Source organism: Polypterus senegalus, chromosome 6 (genome assembly GCF_016835505.1).
Source record: "Polypterus senegalus isolate Bchr_013 chromosome 6, ASM1683550v1, whole genome shotgun sequence".
Taxonomy (NCBI): Eukaryota; Metazoa; Chordata; class Cladistia; order Polypteriformes; family Polypteridae; genus Polypterus; species Polypterus senegalus.
Genome location: NC_053159.1, coordinates 59,497,975 through 59,514,723, shown reverse-complemented (window position 1 = coordinate 59,514,723; position 16,749 = coordinate 59,497,975). Strand labels below are relative to the sequence as shown.

The 16,749-nt window shown below is 35.6% G+C and overlaps 1 protein-coding gene across 9 annotated transcripts in view; it reads left to right on the top strand.

The window, feature by feature from the left end:
- The window catches only part of plch2a (phospholipase C, eta 2a), a 537,474-nt gene that overhangs the window by 416,082 nt on the left and 104,643 nt on the right, over window positions 1-16,749 (top strand). For all 9 annotated transcript variants that reach the window (XM_039756057.1, XM_039756056.1, XM_039756058.1 and 6 more), the window contains one exon: window positions 14,001-14,172. In XM_039756057.1, the coding sequence (XP_039611991.1) occupies window positions 14,001-14,172 (172 nt within the window). The remainder of the gene's footprint in view (window positions 1-14,000; window positions 14,173-16,749) is intronic.

Below are 16,749 nucleotides of genomic sequence, written 5' to 3'. Positions count from 1 at the left end.
AAACTTGTACATTAGATTCATTCATTACACACATCAGTCTGTGTGTAATGAATGAATCTAATATACAAGTTTCACTTTTTGAATGGAATCACTGAAATAAATCAACTTTGTCATGATATTCTAATTTTATGACTGGCACCTGTATAATTTATATGTTGAGGTTTAAATAGGGAAATATTTCCCTTTTATTATTATCCAAAAAATTATCAAAACAAATTAGACTTCTTATAGTGCAATGAGGGCTCTTTTATGACATACTTTATTACGTATTATAAAAAACACTAACACAAAAAATGGAATACCTATTTACCCAACTAGGTGTTAAAACCTCTGTTGAAAACAGTCCCTTTATTGAAACCTGTTAAAAATGACTATACAAGACAGTAAAATTACACAATTAAACCAGTGCTAAAAATAAAAGAAAAGCTCAATACATAATTAAATTTGAGTTCCAATTTCAGTACAAAATTAAAAATGCACAACATTGTACTTTGAAAGTTTAAAGTGCAAGTAAGACAACTATAAAACATTTAACATTTATTAAAAAGTTTTTAAAAACCCCAACACTCTTAACAGAAGAGAGCTTCTGTAACAATGCCAAGGAATCATAAGTAAAATGTACCAAGCCAGGCACAATAACGGAAAACAGGAAGTACAAAAAAAAATAATAATTAAAAATACAGAAAAAAAACAGATGTAAAGCTCTTTCACTTTGGGACTATCTATAATGGTTTTGAACCTGTCTATCTTGTGAGTGCCACATAAGCACTTTTTATCTACAGTGCCTATTAAAAGTATTTATTGGCATGGATGTTTTCTGATTTTATTATCACACAATGTTAAAACAATGGATTTAGTTTCTTTTTTGCCACTGATCAATACAAAGAGATTCTTTAATGTTAATGTGATATGTACTATATGCACCTTTGGCAGCCATGACAGCCTTAAGTCTAGGTCCATAGGTGTCTATTAGTGTTACACATCTGGATACTGATAATTATTCCCAGTTTGTCTTTGCAAAAGTGTTCAAGCTCTATCACGTTGCATGGAGGTCATGAGTGAACAGTCTTTTTTAGGCATAATCAAGAATTCTTAAATGGTCCCAGACTCACCCAGTCTAGTACATAATGATTGTTGTTTTTAAGACTTTGCTGTGTAGCATTAGCTTTATGTTTGGAGAAATTGTCTTGCTTTAAAGCAAATCTTCAACAAAGGCATAGGTTGCTTGCAGACTGTTAAAGTTTTCCTTTTGGATTTCCCTGCATTTTGCTGATTTAATTTTACCTTCTACTCTCACAACTCTTTCATGGCCTGCTGCAGAGAAGCATTCCCACATCATGATGCTGCCACCACAAGCTTCACAGTGGGGATGGTGTGTTTTTGATAACGTGCTGTGTTTGGCTTAAGTTAATCATGGTGTTCCGATGGTGAATAAGACGATAGAACCTTCTTCCAGCTGACTGTTGAATTTCCCATCTTTTTCTCCTGTCAGACTCTAGCTAAGATGCTGTGTGTATATGTTTTTTATAGTGTTTTTCTCTTTGCCAAACTCTCATTAAGCTGTGTCTAGTGAAGTACCCAGACAACAGCTGTTGTGTGCACAGTATCTCCAGTCTTAGCCACTTTAGCTTGTACCTTCTTCAGAGTTTAGTTGGTCATTGTAAAACACAATTTCACTGGAAACTGTATTCTGTAGAACTTGAAGTGGAAGAATATAACTGGGAGCACTATGTTTTGTAGGCTGCTTAAACAATCGAGGGTTCCACTCAAAATTGTGCAGATGCAAATGTCTGTGTAATGAATTTTAAAGGTCAGTGGAGGGAGGATAGGGCATCATTGGTCAAAGCAAGCAGACATATATGTAAATGTAACAATTTTGAAAGACAAAGTCAGGGGCCCCTTTCAAAGTATGTAGAAGGGAATGTATATTACAATGGAATAGCTTGTTGAGGGACCTGATAAGTTTAACTTGTGCCATTTGTCCACCTTGTCTTGGATACAAGGATACCACTTTTGCCTGAACTTCTCTCTCCCTGTCTTTTTGCTCCTGGTTAAGTCCCACCAACATTCACAGCCACAATTTCTGGCACCAGAACTGGAGTTTTATAGTGCTTGATAACTATTGAGCTTCACATCACTTTCTCTTTTCATTTAAGATCTCACGGTATAAAACAAATGCAAACACGTGTGTGTTTTCCTGACCAGGTCGCCACCTCATCTTTAGTTGTTTGGTCAGGTTGTTAGTAAGCATTTCTGACAATTCTGTGTGCTGCATGCTTCATTTACATAAACTTCCCTCCGAGCACAGGGCAGTCAATAAACATTAGCATTGGTACTGAAATCTGGATATATTGGGTAAAAAATGTGGGTTGGGATAGATATGCTGGCCAAATATACACACATACATACATACACTCGCAGATTTTGAAGCCCTGACTGTCAAAAGTGATTTAATAAGGGTCTCATTCACATTATCATTAACAAACTATGACCTGTGTAACTTAAAAAATAGCTTAATACTATATATACCACTGTATAGTTTAAGTTGTTTGCATCTTGGTCGTTTATATTTCATCTAATCCATGGCATCTTTGGAAGTTGCACTGAAAGAAACGTCCTGAAAGAACAGAGCTCATGAAACATTACTTGCTATATTTTATAAATAAATATGAATATTCTGAACTGTCACCATCCAAAGCTGTTTTTCTTTATACATTTAGTTCAATTGCCCTGGCCACAAGTCTGTTAGAAAATCAAAGTAATTGATACCAAAATGATCTGCTATGTTTGGTTCAGACCTGTTGTACGTCCAGCATTCTGACATTCCTGACTTTTATATAACCATTTCCTGTCTTTTGATCATAGCTAAACTAATCATTCTGATTGCAGCCACATGAAACAACACAAAGACATCCTTTAAAAAAAAGATAAAGTTGGTATGTTTATTCTCGAATATACAGCACACATTATTTCAGTACTGACTAACCTTTTCATTTCCTTATCAAATTTCTCTAAAGTTTACTTTCTGGACTCACTGTGGTCCTCCACTTTTTTTTTTTTTTTTTTAATAAGTCTCTACTTGCTTGTTATGTGTCTTATATAGGTTTATTTGGCTTTGCAGTATGTCTCAGGAATAAAGATGAGTCTTATAAAGAAGACTTGCTGAAATTTTTATATCACAGATCATACTGCGTTTCATTGCATTGAGTCTATTATTATTAAATAACACAGTTTCTGTCAAGAATATTTTGCAGTCTTTTTCAACTTTGATAATTTGTTTTTCATATTTTTGAAAAGTTAAGATTTACCTCTTTTTCTCCTTGGTCAGTGTTAGGAGTGATAAAAAGCTCTTTCATGTGATCCAAAGTCACATACTTGATGATGCTATACATCCATTTTTTAGTGGGGGAAGGGGTGGACAGGGAGTTTAGGACAGGCCAGGTTTAAAGCTTTACATGAAGTGACGAACAGTAGTGTAATAAACAGCATGCATAGCAACTTAAATTCTAGCAGAGTAAAATAATACATTAAAAATGTTTGCCTTAATGCTTGAAGTGTCAAAAAGCAAGCAAGTGAGTTGGAGTTGCACATATTTCGCCATATTTATGATAGCAATATCAGAAACATGGTTAAATAACAAAGATGGAAATAAGTATAACATAGATGAACATACATTTTTAGGAAGGATACGCAAAAAAAAAAGGTGTTGCCATTTATGTAGGTAATTTAAATGGAAGTCTTCTTCAGTTAGATGATGAGCCACTTCTCAAGTGAGAATGTCTGAATTCAGCTAGAAAACATCAGGGATGAAGACCTTATTTTTGGAGAATGTTATAGATAAAGGTGGATGGTAATTTGAATGTGCATTATTTTAATATTAAATATGGCAACTTTTGAGGGGGATATTCTAGTCATGGGGGACTTGAATTTCCCAAATATTGGCTGGGCTAATAAGAGTACAAGGGTAGTGGTTTTTAGATGTAATCAGTGACTGTTTTTTTTACACAGTATATTAAAGTACCAACATGGTCAAGCATGTCTGGATTTAGTACTTTGTAATGACCCAGATAAACTTCAGAATATAGAGGAGATTGAACCACTAGGAGCCAGTGATCATACTGTAATACTTCAGTGTTTTGGAAGAGTGCCTAATGTAAAGAATAAAACTGTTAAGTTTACCTTTGGTAGGGCACATTTTGAACTGATGTATAAAAGGGATACAGTGGGATAACCTTTAAGTGTAGAAACAGGTTTAAAAACATTTTATATATAAGGCAGGACAGGTACATCTCAAAATTCTAAATTACTAGGAAATTAAAAAAAAAAACAAAAAAAAAAACGAAACTCCACAGTGGGTTAATAAGGATATGAAAATTAAGCTACATAAGGAAAAAAAAGAGTTGTATAAGATTAATAACTCTACTGCTAACAGTAGGTCATAGAGAGCATGTGGGCAACCATTAAGTAAGGATGTTAGGAGAAACTAAAAGGTGGATATTCTAAACTTGCATTTTTCTCAAATTTTCACATGTGAGAGAGTGAATAACCTCCCAAAAGTAACAGGAATTACTAAGGAGGTACCGAGTGATTTGGAAATTGAAGAGGGAGAAGTACTGCTTAGCTTAATTAGGCTGAAACCTAACATGTACCCAGGACTAGATAACATTTATCCTCAAGTCCTTATGGAGGTTAGTGAGTACATGTATAAACCCTTGACACACACATTTTTAGAAAGCCACTAAACTGACGAAATTCCTAAGGACTGGACAATAGAAAATATTACTCCATTATATAAAAGGGGTGATTGGACAGATCCAGGTAACTGTAGGCCAGTAATCTTAAACTGCATTACAGGTAAATTAATAAAAGGAATTATTAAGGAAAAGATTGGACAACACATGGCAAGAACATGAGCTTTAGGGAACAGTCAGCATGGGTTCAGATGAGGGAGGATGTGTTTCACTAATATGCTGGGATTATATAAGGATGTAACAAAAGTATATGATCAGAGTGGTGCATATGATATTATTTTGATTTTTAGAAAACATTCCATAAGGTGGCACATGAGATATTGGGCATCATACTAAAAGACATGGGAGATCAGGATGTCTTGTGCAGATGGATGCTAAAATACAGGAAGTAGAGGGTAATGTTGTGGGGAACCTTATCAGAATTTGCTAATATTAAGAACGGTGTCCCTAAAGGGTCAGTGCTGGGGCCACTAGTTTTTTTGTTTTTTTTTAATATATATAAATGATCTAGAGAGGAACATAAATAACAAGCCTGTTAAGTATGCTGATCACACCAAGCTAGGTGGGTTAGCAGATAATCTAGAATTTGCTAAATCATTGCAGTTAGCCTTTCCAATAAGTTTAAAAGGCTCAATTTTGTAATGAAAGAGGAAGAAGTATCCCAGAAGTATCCCAGGAACAAAGGCATACTATACATATAGTATGATAACTGGACTAAGTATATCTAGATCCCTGAACCCATGAAGCACTGTCAGTTATTATTATCCCATCCTCAAGAAAGGTATTGTTTCAATTTTGGTTTAAAGTAAATAAAAACAACTTGTCATTGCCTTTAAACATTCAAAATAAAGGGCCTTTTGTTTAAAGAAAAAAATAACAATCTTGAAATGTTGGGTTTAGAGTTGATCTTATCTTTACCAGACAAAGTTAACAGGAAGCATTACAGAGAAATAAAGAGAAGAGTTGGACATGTTTAACAAACTGTAACGTTTCTAAAATTCCCCAAACGTTTCCAAAACATTTGAGTCCAATTTAACATTACAATCAACTCTGATAGATGTATTTGTTACATCTTTACTGATGTTATTTAAAATCAAATAACTAAGCAGCAAGAAACATTTTCTTTAATATTCTAGGAGCCGCCAGTTCAATTTCTTAATGGCTGAAGGCTTTTCTTCCAACTAGTTTTCAATTTGATGTCAGTCTATGTTGTTGTTAAATTAACTGACCCGGCAAAGCTACCTTTTTGCAGTCTTAGAATTTTATAGCCTTATGCCTGTTACTTATTGTAACTTGATAGTTGTCATAACTTCCGATGCATAGATGTTTGTTGAGTTTCTGTGTTTCTTTGTTTAATTTCAATTTATTTGTTAATAAGTTTTCATTTTTTAGTCCCTCACACAGCTGTTAAACTGGCTAACCATGCAGTATTACTTGCTACTAATTACACCTGCACGTACTCTTAATTAAATAGCCCTTTTAATAAAATAAGGGAGAAAAACAAAAAAGTAGCTAATGGATTAAAGAATTCTAATCCAAAATACATTGTTGATTTTACCCAAAACTTGAAAATGTTCAGTGGCTGCAAATTCTGACACAGAAGAATCGTAAAGGTCATGTTAATTTAATCACAATAATTTGTACTGCCTTAAAACTTCAAAGCTTTTTTTATAATTCAGTTATGTGTTGTTGTTGTTGTTTTGCATATTTTTGACATAAAAAAATTTAAATCTTAACTTGAACATTCAGTGATGTTTTTGAATCATTTAAACTGTTTCTGTAATCCAGATTATCCTGTTTCATGTTACAGTTACTAATATGATTAATGATTTGCTTAGGTCAGTCATTTTCTTGCAGGAAGGCACTTTGACAAACAGAACCATCTGTTAATCTATCAAGATTTACTGTAGCACCTGCTTATAAAACATATAAACCTTTAATGTATTTTATTTATGTCACATATAGTGTGAATAGTAGGGGGTGCCACTGAGCCCACAAACCTCAGACACACTAGACCCCACACAACTCCGGTTTCAAATATGAGGATTTTTACTCAGCACAGCTCCAGTGATGCAATCAATATAGCCAACCTACAGATTTTAAGTAGTCCCTCTTTCTCTGTTTCTGTCTCTATATTTTTTTCTCTCCCCTCCTCCAGTGAGTTTTGCCCTATTCCACCTGAATCTGATTCACAGAGGTATGGCTATGGGCTTCTTTTAATTTGGACTCAGGAGTACACATTGTGGCTTGTTGGAAGCACTTCCAGGTTATAAGAAAACCAGGGTGATCCTCCCGGGGCAGCACCCTCTATCATCCCCCAAGGACCAATATGGGACTGCACTTCCAGGCTCCAATTCCCATGTAGCCCTGTGGGTGTCCAAACTGCTGCTACTTGTAAGGAACCCTATTAATTTGGGAGATGAACTGCTCCTGGCTTCCCGCTCTTATTAGTCCATTCTTTCCTGTAGCATCCCAGCCAGGACGAGAATTATAAGGCATCCCGGGCAGTAAGGAAATCTTCTCCACCTATCCTCCTGTACATCTACAATAGACATTACCGTACTTTCATTCAGCACTTGCCAGTAAAGGCTTAACTGCTGCAAAATACATCATGAAGTACTGTTGAGAATCGTTGCCACTTGCACTTGGTCGCTGTGTAAGTTTATCTATTGAGGTGAATTACTGTATAGCAAATGGATTTTACTTTAATAGTAGGCATTTTTCTTGGCCTCCTACCAAAGTTGTTCTCCTTCAACAGAACAACTTAGAGTTGTCATTTAGTCAGATAATTATTAGCCTTTTTATTGTGACACATGGCATATGCGATGAAAGTATCTTTGTTGTTGCCAAACACTTCTTCATCCTAATAATATTGATATCAATATTTAATAGTAGCTTATGGCTTCCTTAAAATGCCATTTAATATAAGTTGTTTCAGCTGATACAAAAGTATACCACATGTAATTATATTTTTATTAGCTGCATTTATTTCTTAAAGGATTTGACTGAAATACTTCTAAATCAATAAAAAAAAACAAAAAAAAACTTATTTTTAGTTTTCCATAGAAAAACCATATCTCTAAAAGTTGTACACTAATACTGAATTTACTGGTAAAAAAAACCTTCTAGGTCTGGAGCTTATAACTGCAACATAAAATCATGAAAACAGGACATGTCATCTCACATTTTGCAGGTTTTCCAGTTGTTCATCTGTGTCCAATATATCTTCTTTTGAAAAAAAATATTTTCCCATTTTCCATTCAACATGATCTTTGACTTTGTTGTACTTAGATCAGTCCAGGGGATTTATAATTCAAAAAGAAGGCATACACCTAAACATTTTTTCTTACTAATCAATGTTTGAAACAAGTGATTCAGTGAATGTCTGCATTTAGTGTCAAAGTGCAAATGTTACAGATAGTAAATTAAGAAACCATTCTTTGAAGCAAAAAAGGGCAGTTTCTATAGAAAGAAAAAAATTCACAGCATAAACCACTGAAGTACAATTTGATTAGTATTGAATTTTATTCACAGTGACGTTTGACAGATGCAATAATAATTTACAGTGAGGTCACACTTAATTAATATCCAAATTATCTTTAGTGTTAGAGCCATTAGAATTGCTATTTGAAGTGGTCCAAAAAGCTCTTCTGTGATCCTGCAGTTTTACAGTGCTTCTTATGAACTGCAGAAGCACATTGCTTCACTATCCCAAGTAACGCCAGTGGCCAGTACAATCATTAAAGCACTGACTGATGAATAGAGTAGCAAATATTTAGACCTGTATGTCAAATATTTAATTTTCCATCAAAATAAAATAAAATTGTATCTGTTGAGGATCATAATTAAAACTGTTTTTGACAAGGAAAATATTTCTGCTTAAATGATTGTACCATTTAAATGTTTGTAGCTGTAGGACTACTGTATGCTTAACAAATAACACTGAATATGAACATGACATACATACTCTATTCACTTTCTGAAAATTATGGTGTTAAAAATACTTGATATGTTTGCCCAAAATACAGATAGTTAAAGCAGTAGCTATAGAGTGTTCTCCTAATGGGACTCTAGAGAATTTCATATAGTGAGATGAGGTTTAAACAGAGGCAAAAGGCCAGCGTTGCTTGTCTGATGATTCATAGATTGTTGCATTACATATACTGTACTTATCGCCTTAAACATTATACTATATACAGTACTGGTAGTTTGGAACAGCACTTAAATTCTATATTGTACCCTTTAACATTTTCTTGATAAACAATTAAGACATGTTTAATTTTAATAGCACACAGTTACTATTCTTTCTTGTAAATTTTTAAGTTTAGCAATTCCCTCATTTCTGTAAGGCCCTAATTAGTACAATTCATCATTTCAGACATGTATGCATGCAATGTACTGTGTGTACCATATTCTATATTGTTAAGTGTTTACATTATTACATGCAGTGTTCATTTTAACCTGTTTACTTACAATGCCTATTTGGATGCTCTACAAATAACTGACCTCCGTGGTGTTGTTTTTTTCCTTCATATCATATCATTTTTATGTCCTGCAAAACCCACCCCCATATTCATACCATGGATCATGTTGCTGCACAAAAGGCCAAAGTAGTAAGCATTTTATACCAAGAGAATCTCCCCTGGCTTTATCACATTCGTTGCCTATAAACTAAATTATCTTGAGGAAGGATTTCCATAGTTTAGCCCCTACTGACCTTTCCAATGTCTCATGTAGAAAACGCACAATAAAAAAAAAACAGACAGTGAACAGCCTTAAAAGTAATAATGCATTATCTAAAATTGCTTTCTAGACACATAAGTCCTGCAATCTTCATTGCTATGCAACTGTGATCTCTCAGGTTGTTCTCCTAAGTACAGAACCAATCACTGTACCTTGTGAGCATCCTATAGGTAAATGTTGCAAAAGAGATGAATCAATTGTTTCCTTAAAATATTTTCGGTTTTGGTAAAGGAGGGCCAGTTTAGTGCAGAAGATGTGATGATTTTCAAGGTAGGCATATAAGTCATGGGCAAGATAATCCCGACTTAAAACAGTGCCTGGGGCAATTCTAACTGTATATAGGCTACTTTGGAACAAGCTAAGAGGCCAAGATTTAGTCTTAACTGAAGCTGATATTGCTGTCTGCTAGACATGTATTAGTAAATAAAGTTCTGAAGAAACAAAAGTTTTCTTTGAACAATATACTGTATGGTTAGCTGGTCATTGATTATTTTAAGAAATGCATGTTGAGCACAGTGTCAGTAAACGGTTGTCATATACTCTTGACATTTCTCTGTTGTACCTTGTTACATAAATGTAATTTTTTGTTATATCAATCCACATTTTTCCATTGTAACGTAGCAGGTGAATTAGTAGTATGACAAATTGCTAGTCCAAACCATCTATCATGCAGGTATTTTTTCTTCAGTGGCTATCAGTGGCCCAATCTGTGGCAGAAAAATTATACTGTACATCATCACACTGCCACCGCCAGCCTGTACTATTGATACCAAACAAGATGTCTTCTATTGCTGTGCCAAATTCTGATTCTTTCAACTGCTTGGTTTAAAAGCAACTTGGATTTTTCTGACCAAACAACTTAATTCCATTTCTGAAAGGTCAAGTTTTGATGATGTAGTCTCAATTGGAGGTAGCCATCTTTTTCAGCAAACAATAGCATCTAACATAGTGTTTAGCTGTTTTACCCCATCTGAAACAAAGTTTGAAAAGTGTTACACTCTGAGATAGCATGCAGCAACAGTGTTGAATTCATATAAGATTTTTCTAGTTGTGGTTCATCTGTTTCCTTATAATATTTTCACCATTCTCCTGTGACATCTTTTTACAATTGTAAAATAGCAGGTGGATTAGTGGTCCTCCAACTAATTAAAGTGACATGACTTGTTAGTACTTTTATTCAGTGATGTGCCAAACTGCCATAGCAACCAGGAATTTTAGTAAAGATTATTAAATAGTGGTATTCTATCCATTATTACACAAAAGGGCCAGTAAATGCTTTAAGTTTTTATAGTGCCATGTATTTGATGTCTTAGTGCTTTCAAAATTAAATAGATCCATATCCTGTATAATTTCAGCAACAGTCAAAACTGGGCAAATTTGTATATTCAATTACTTAATATTACAGATCATCAAAACTACATGTTAACGGCACAGTACTGGACCCACATCTACAGTATTGTGTGTGTATACATAAATACTCACTCATCAAAAAATACTATTTCCAGTTTAGTTAAAAATCTGAAATTTGGCAGGATGTTAGGTCAGTAGTAATCCAATAAGAAAAGATATTCCGATATATCAGTATTGAGTGGTTGTGAAAGTGGGATGGGGAACAACAAATTTATTACCCATGTTAAAGTACCCCAGTACACTAGAGTGCACTGGGGGTTAAATCACAGGAGTATTGGGGCATTCAGACATACTGGCCCCCCTTAGTTATACTCTGTGGTGGGAGAAGTCTGCTGGGGATGCTAGTGCAGCTGGGGTGTGGTGGGGTTCTTCTCAGGGGTACCTGCAAACATTTGAGCATTGGCTGGATAACCTAAGGGCTTATTAGATGGATTTCCTGACCCGAGCATAAATGACCCCTGCAGTCAGTATACAGGGGGCTTTAGAGATGGGAAGAAGCCATTATTAAGTGGCTAGTTAAGGAAATTAGGCTTAGGTTTTTGTTATTCTTAAGTCCCAATGTATTTATGGGGCTCTGTTTTAAATGTCCACCTGCTCTGGGTAATAAAACCATTTTCTTTTGTCATTTATGTTCTTTTTTTGGTCGATATTTGGGTTTGGGGGGGCGAAGCTTGAGTGCCCTATATAGTCCACAGGGTAACAACCCCCCACCAGTAAAAAAAAACTAAATACTCCAAAATTTCAAAATTGCCTTTAGACATTTGGTTTTTAATTTGATGAGGTTTTGGAAAAAATATATTTTTTTGTATTTATTAATAAAATGTTAACTCACATGTTCTCATCTGCACTTAGAGTGAGCTTTATGCAGATGAAAGATGCAACAAATATGATTGATGGGCCATGTGAATAGCACAAGTAACCAGTACGGTAGATGAACTGTCCCTAGACAGAAAAAAAGACATGTGATTGTGTTGTAAAATGGAAAGAGAAAGTTTGGCAAAGCTCAATGGTTAGTAAGTGCTAAGAGGTTTTCAAGTTTGCTATGTGCTTGAGTAAAGTTCCAGTGCTGAATAAATCTCCAATGCTGTTCCTTCACATGCCAGAATAAAAGTCTCTTTTCCTAGTTCTCTCCTGGGTGTCTTTTAGTGCAGCTCAAAAGCCCAATCGTGACAATGTATATTCACATCTGTAGACTTTAAAGGGGAGTGCATACTATTAATGAAAACCATGAAAAGAAATATTGCACTTGAGAGAATAGTATAACAAATGAATATCATGAACATCTAATAATGATAATAATATATGCTCAGGTTTCACACTATTCCTACTTGTGAAATGATACATCTTGACATGTCAAAACAATGTTTGGGGCAGCCACCCATATACTTAAATAAAGGCTGCAACAAGTGCCAATTGAAGGTAAAGTATTGTGCAGTTTGAGTCCACAACAAAACTGATTCACAGAAGGAAGTTGGCTGGGTTTTAAGGTAAGGCAGAGGAAGTGATGTCATCGGGTCCAGAACTGGAAATGACATCATCGGGCCTGGAATCGGAAGTGATGTCGGAGGTTCCAGGCAGAATTTCCTGTATTTGGTCTGCAGGGATAAAAGAGAAAGGGTTACTACACCCTGCCACACCCTGGCCTGGCATGGAATTACCTTCTTTTGGTCCTTTTCGCTGCCTCCCATGCACACGTGTGTGACAACTGTTTACCCATTTCAATTCAAAAGAATAGTCTTTCCTGCAGTGACCATCAACAAAAGCCCAGTCACTAGGAAAAAACAGAAAAGGGCCGGAATTGATCTACTGGAGCTATGTTTTTCTCATGATCCATTGTGTATGGCATGTTCAAAAGTAAGCTGCTTCAGTGATCTAATAATATTATTATTATTATTATTTCTTAATATTAGAGTGGTGTCTTTATCCAAGGCAACTTACAACTTCTGAGGTACAATTGGTACATTTATTTTTCCATTCACAGCACAGGCAGGTGAAATGACTTCAAAGTCCACTACAACACACTGCCTGCCAATAATATTAGCCCTTGGCATATTGTATACAGAAAAGCATTCAGTTATTGATGTTATATTGTTCAGTTATAGTGCTTATAAAGCAGATGACAATGTAACTGACACTCATCGTCTTATGAAATTGTCTGAGCAAAGCTGGGCTAGTTAAGCATAAAGCATGGAAAGAATGACACAAGCAAAATTAATAAATTCTTGCAATTTGTAAGGAAACCACTCTTTTGAATGGCCTGCTTTTGAGTGTCCTTTAAACTGCTATTTTAGTAAGCTGGGTAGTAGTGGGAATTAGAGGCACGAAACCTGAAGAAAGTACTGACAGGCAAAGTAGTTTGTAAACCTTGCAACAAGTTTCCCAAAAATATAAATGGCAAAAATAATTATGTGGAAGCCTTGAGATGAGAATAGAATGTTGTAGAAAGAATGTTTAGTAAATTTTCTAGTTCTAAATTTAGGACTTCTTTTAAGATTAATTCATGTGGACACTTTGAATCTAGCATAAATATGGCATAAAGTGTATCAAAGACTTCTCAGGTGGTCGCTTAAAAAACTGATAAGAGAGTTGTGATTGCTATCACCTTGCTGAGTAATTTAAAGTTTCAAAAGTAATTATTTATGAGAAATTGACTTTAATGTTTCAGATCTAAAAGCAATTCCTTAGCATATTTGATGCTTATCAGAAAGCCTGAAGGTGTTTGATAAAATTAATCCAATCTGAACTCTTAGGGAATCAAGAAACAGGCTTGGTTAAATACGCATCTCAACCATTCTTACTCACAGTTGTCTGAGAAATTTTCATGTCATTAACAGGATGCTGCTTTCTATATTATTTGATAAACTGTTCTATGTAGTTATAGTTATTTTAATGGTAGATAAATAAATAAGTGTGTATTGTAGATAAAACTGTGATCACCTTGTCTAATTTGTCTGGAGTGACTAAACAGTGCTACACATGCTCCTTTCCCAGTTCCACTGTGCAAACAAATGACATGGTTACAGCTAAGTGTTTTTGCTTTGTTTTTTCTTATTGTCATTATAACTGATCACACTCCTTTTTGACTTCCCTGCATAGTTACCCTGTGATAATATCACTTGAAAACCACTGTAGCGTTCCTCAACAAAAGAAGATGGCTCAGTATCTGATAGATGTGCTAGGAGACAAATTGGACCTCTCATCTGTCAACATGGATGAATCTGGTCAGCTTCCACCTCCGGAACACCTGAGAGGGAAAATACTAGTAAAGGTAAAGTATCTGGTGGTGTGCCATCTGCTATGACTGATAGGATTTTGTGGGATTTCTAAAACCTTATAAATGTATAACTGCAAATTGTCATTCATTTTATATTTATATGACTTTCTTCAGAGCATGGTTATCAACCATAGAAAGGTATGTAACAATGGTGAAAGTAACTTGTTTTTTGGCCAGTTTATGTAAAAATAAATTATGTGTTTGAGTAAAAGATGTTTAACAAGAAATTTAAGATGGCTCAGAACGAAATCAAAATCAAGCCACATAACATAAATAATACTGCAAAAAATGTCTATATAAATATGATTTCAATAAATACTTGAAGCCAGTTTGTCTTTGATAGTCCTTGACTGTACATTTTTAAAAAATATTTCATTACATGTGAAGTAAAGACTTCATAGTTAGTAATCTAAATAGTATCAGCTGCTCTCTGTTTATAATATGAAAACATGTAAATGTAAGTAGCTAATGCAAATATATATATATATTTATAGTTTCATGTGCATCCCTGTAAGATTAAGCAAAGTGAAAATTAAATGACCATTTAGGAATCTGTAGTAAGGAAATTCATTTTTAAAACATCATGCCAATACTGTATCATTATTTAGGTTATACCACCACTTTCTACAATTCTCTTCTATACTAATAAAAGGCAAAGCCCTCACTGACTGACTGACTCACTCACTCATCACTAATTCTCCAACTTCCCGTGTAGGTAGAAGGCTGACATTTGGCAGGCTCATTCCTTACAGCTTACTTACAAAAGTTAAGCAGGTTTCATTTTGAAATTCTACGTGTAACGGTCGACAACGTCCGCCATGTTAAACTTTCTTATTTATGGCCCCATCTTCTTGAAATTTGGTAGCTGGCTTCCCTGCGCTAACCGAAACCGATGTACGTACTTATTTTGGTGGTATGACGCCAATGTCGGCCGCCATATTGAACTTTCCAACGGTCTTTGTTGCCCTCACTGACTCACTCATCACTAATTCTCCAACTTCCCGTGTAGGTAGAAGGCTGAAATTTGGCAGGCTTATTCCTTACAGCTTACTTACAAAAGTTAAGCAGGTTTCATTTCAAAGTTCTACGCGTAACGGTCATAACGGTCAGCAACATCCGCCATGTTAAACCTTCTTATTTATGGCCCCATCTTCACAAAATTTGGTAGGCGGCTTCCCTGCGCTAACCGAAACTGATGTACGTACTTATTTCGGTGGTATGACGCCACTGTCGGCCGACATATTGAACTTTCCAACGGCCTTTGTTACCTATGGGCCCATCTTCAAGAAATTTGATACGCGGGTTTCCAACGCTAACTGAATCCTACTTACGTACATATATACGTACATTGCCTGCAGCTCGGTTGCCGTGTGAGGCGGCGTTGGGTCCCTCATCCCCATGCCTCCCACATTGTTGGCTGCCTGCCTATATAAGGCCATCTGTCGCTCCGGTCTCTTCATTCCCTTCCTTGCTTCGCCATGGTATTCACATCTCCCTGCTGATAACTGTAGCCTTTTTATTTAATCCACGGCTTCTCCGCTGTTTTATTGTTCGTTTATTACGATTATAGTTATTGTATAGGTATTTTAGACTTAGTTTACATTGTTCAGGTACCCATTTCCTTTATTGCTCCAACCGTGCCCCCATTAACATGTCTATCGAGGTGATCATCATCGATCAAAGATGTGTCACTTACCGAGTGGTTTCCATGCCCGGAGATGGCGCCTGCCTTTTCCATTCTCTGTGTTACATATTGCACGGCCATATCAGGCTCACTCTTGATATCCGGAGGAACATTGTGTCTTATGTATTGAATGACTGGGACAGGTTCAAGGTGTGGGCTGATGACAGTACAGGAGATAATTATACTACACAGGAGCACTATAAGAGTGAAATGCTTAAGCCATTCACCTGTGGTTCTGAATGTGAGTTGATAGCTGCCGCTGAATTGTTCGGTTGTCGCTTTCAAGTGTACCAAAATGGCCAAATATTTTACACCTTTGGACAACCGCCAATGCCTCTTAAACATCTTAAATTCACAGGTGACGATTTCAGTAGTGGACACTTTGATGTTTATGAATGTTTAAACTCTCAAAAGCTGGATGTGAAGTTATCGATGAAACCGGTTGTATGCTTACAACGCTTGACAAATGCCAAATGTCACTTCAACACATCAAGTCCTGCAAATACTGTTGTAATTGAAACAAACCATGAAACTCAAACCGATTATGACAGCAGCAATCCAAGCTGTGAGAGTTGAGGCAAGATTGCTTTTCACATGGCCAACTGTACGTTGCATGCTCAAGAGTAAGCTCAGCGCCAAGCTTGGTCATATTACAACCACAGGGCCAAACTGACAATGTGGCATACAAAGAGATCCTTAACAAATAATTATTGGTATATTTTCCCTCAGTTTAAAAAGGTTTACTTTTCTTCTTAATAAAAATTTTAAGGCATTATTTCGCCACTGCGAAGCTCAGGTATTTTGCTAGTAGTCTTATAAAGCGGACTAAACCTTCCTGTGTCTTCCAGTCTTTATATCAACATTTGAATGTTCAGAACAAATATGGC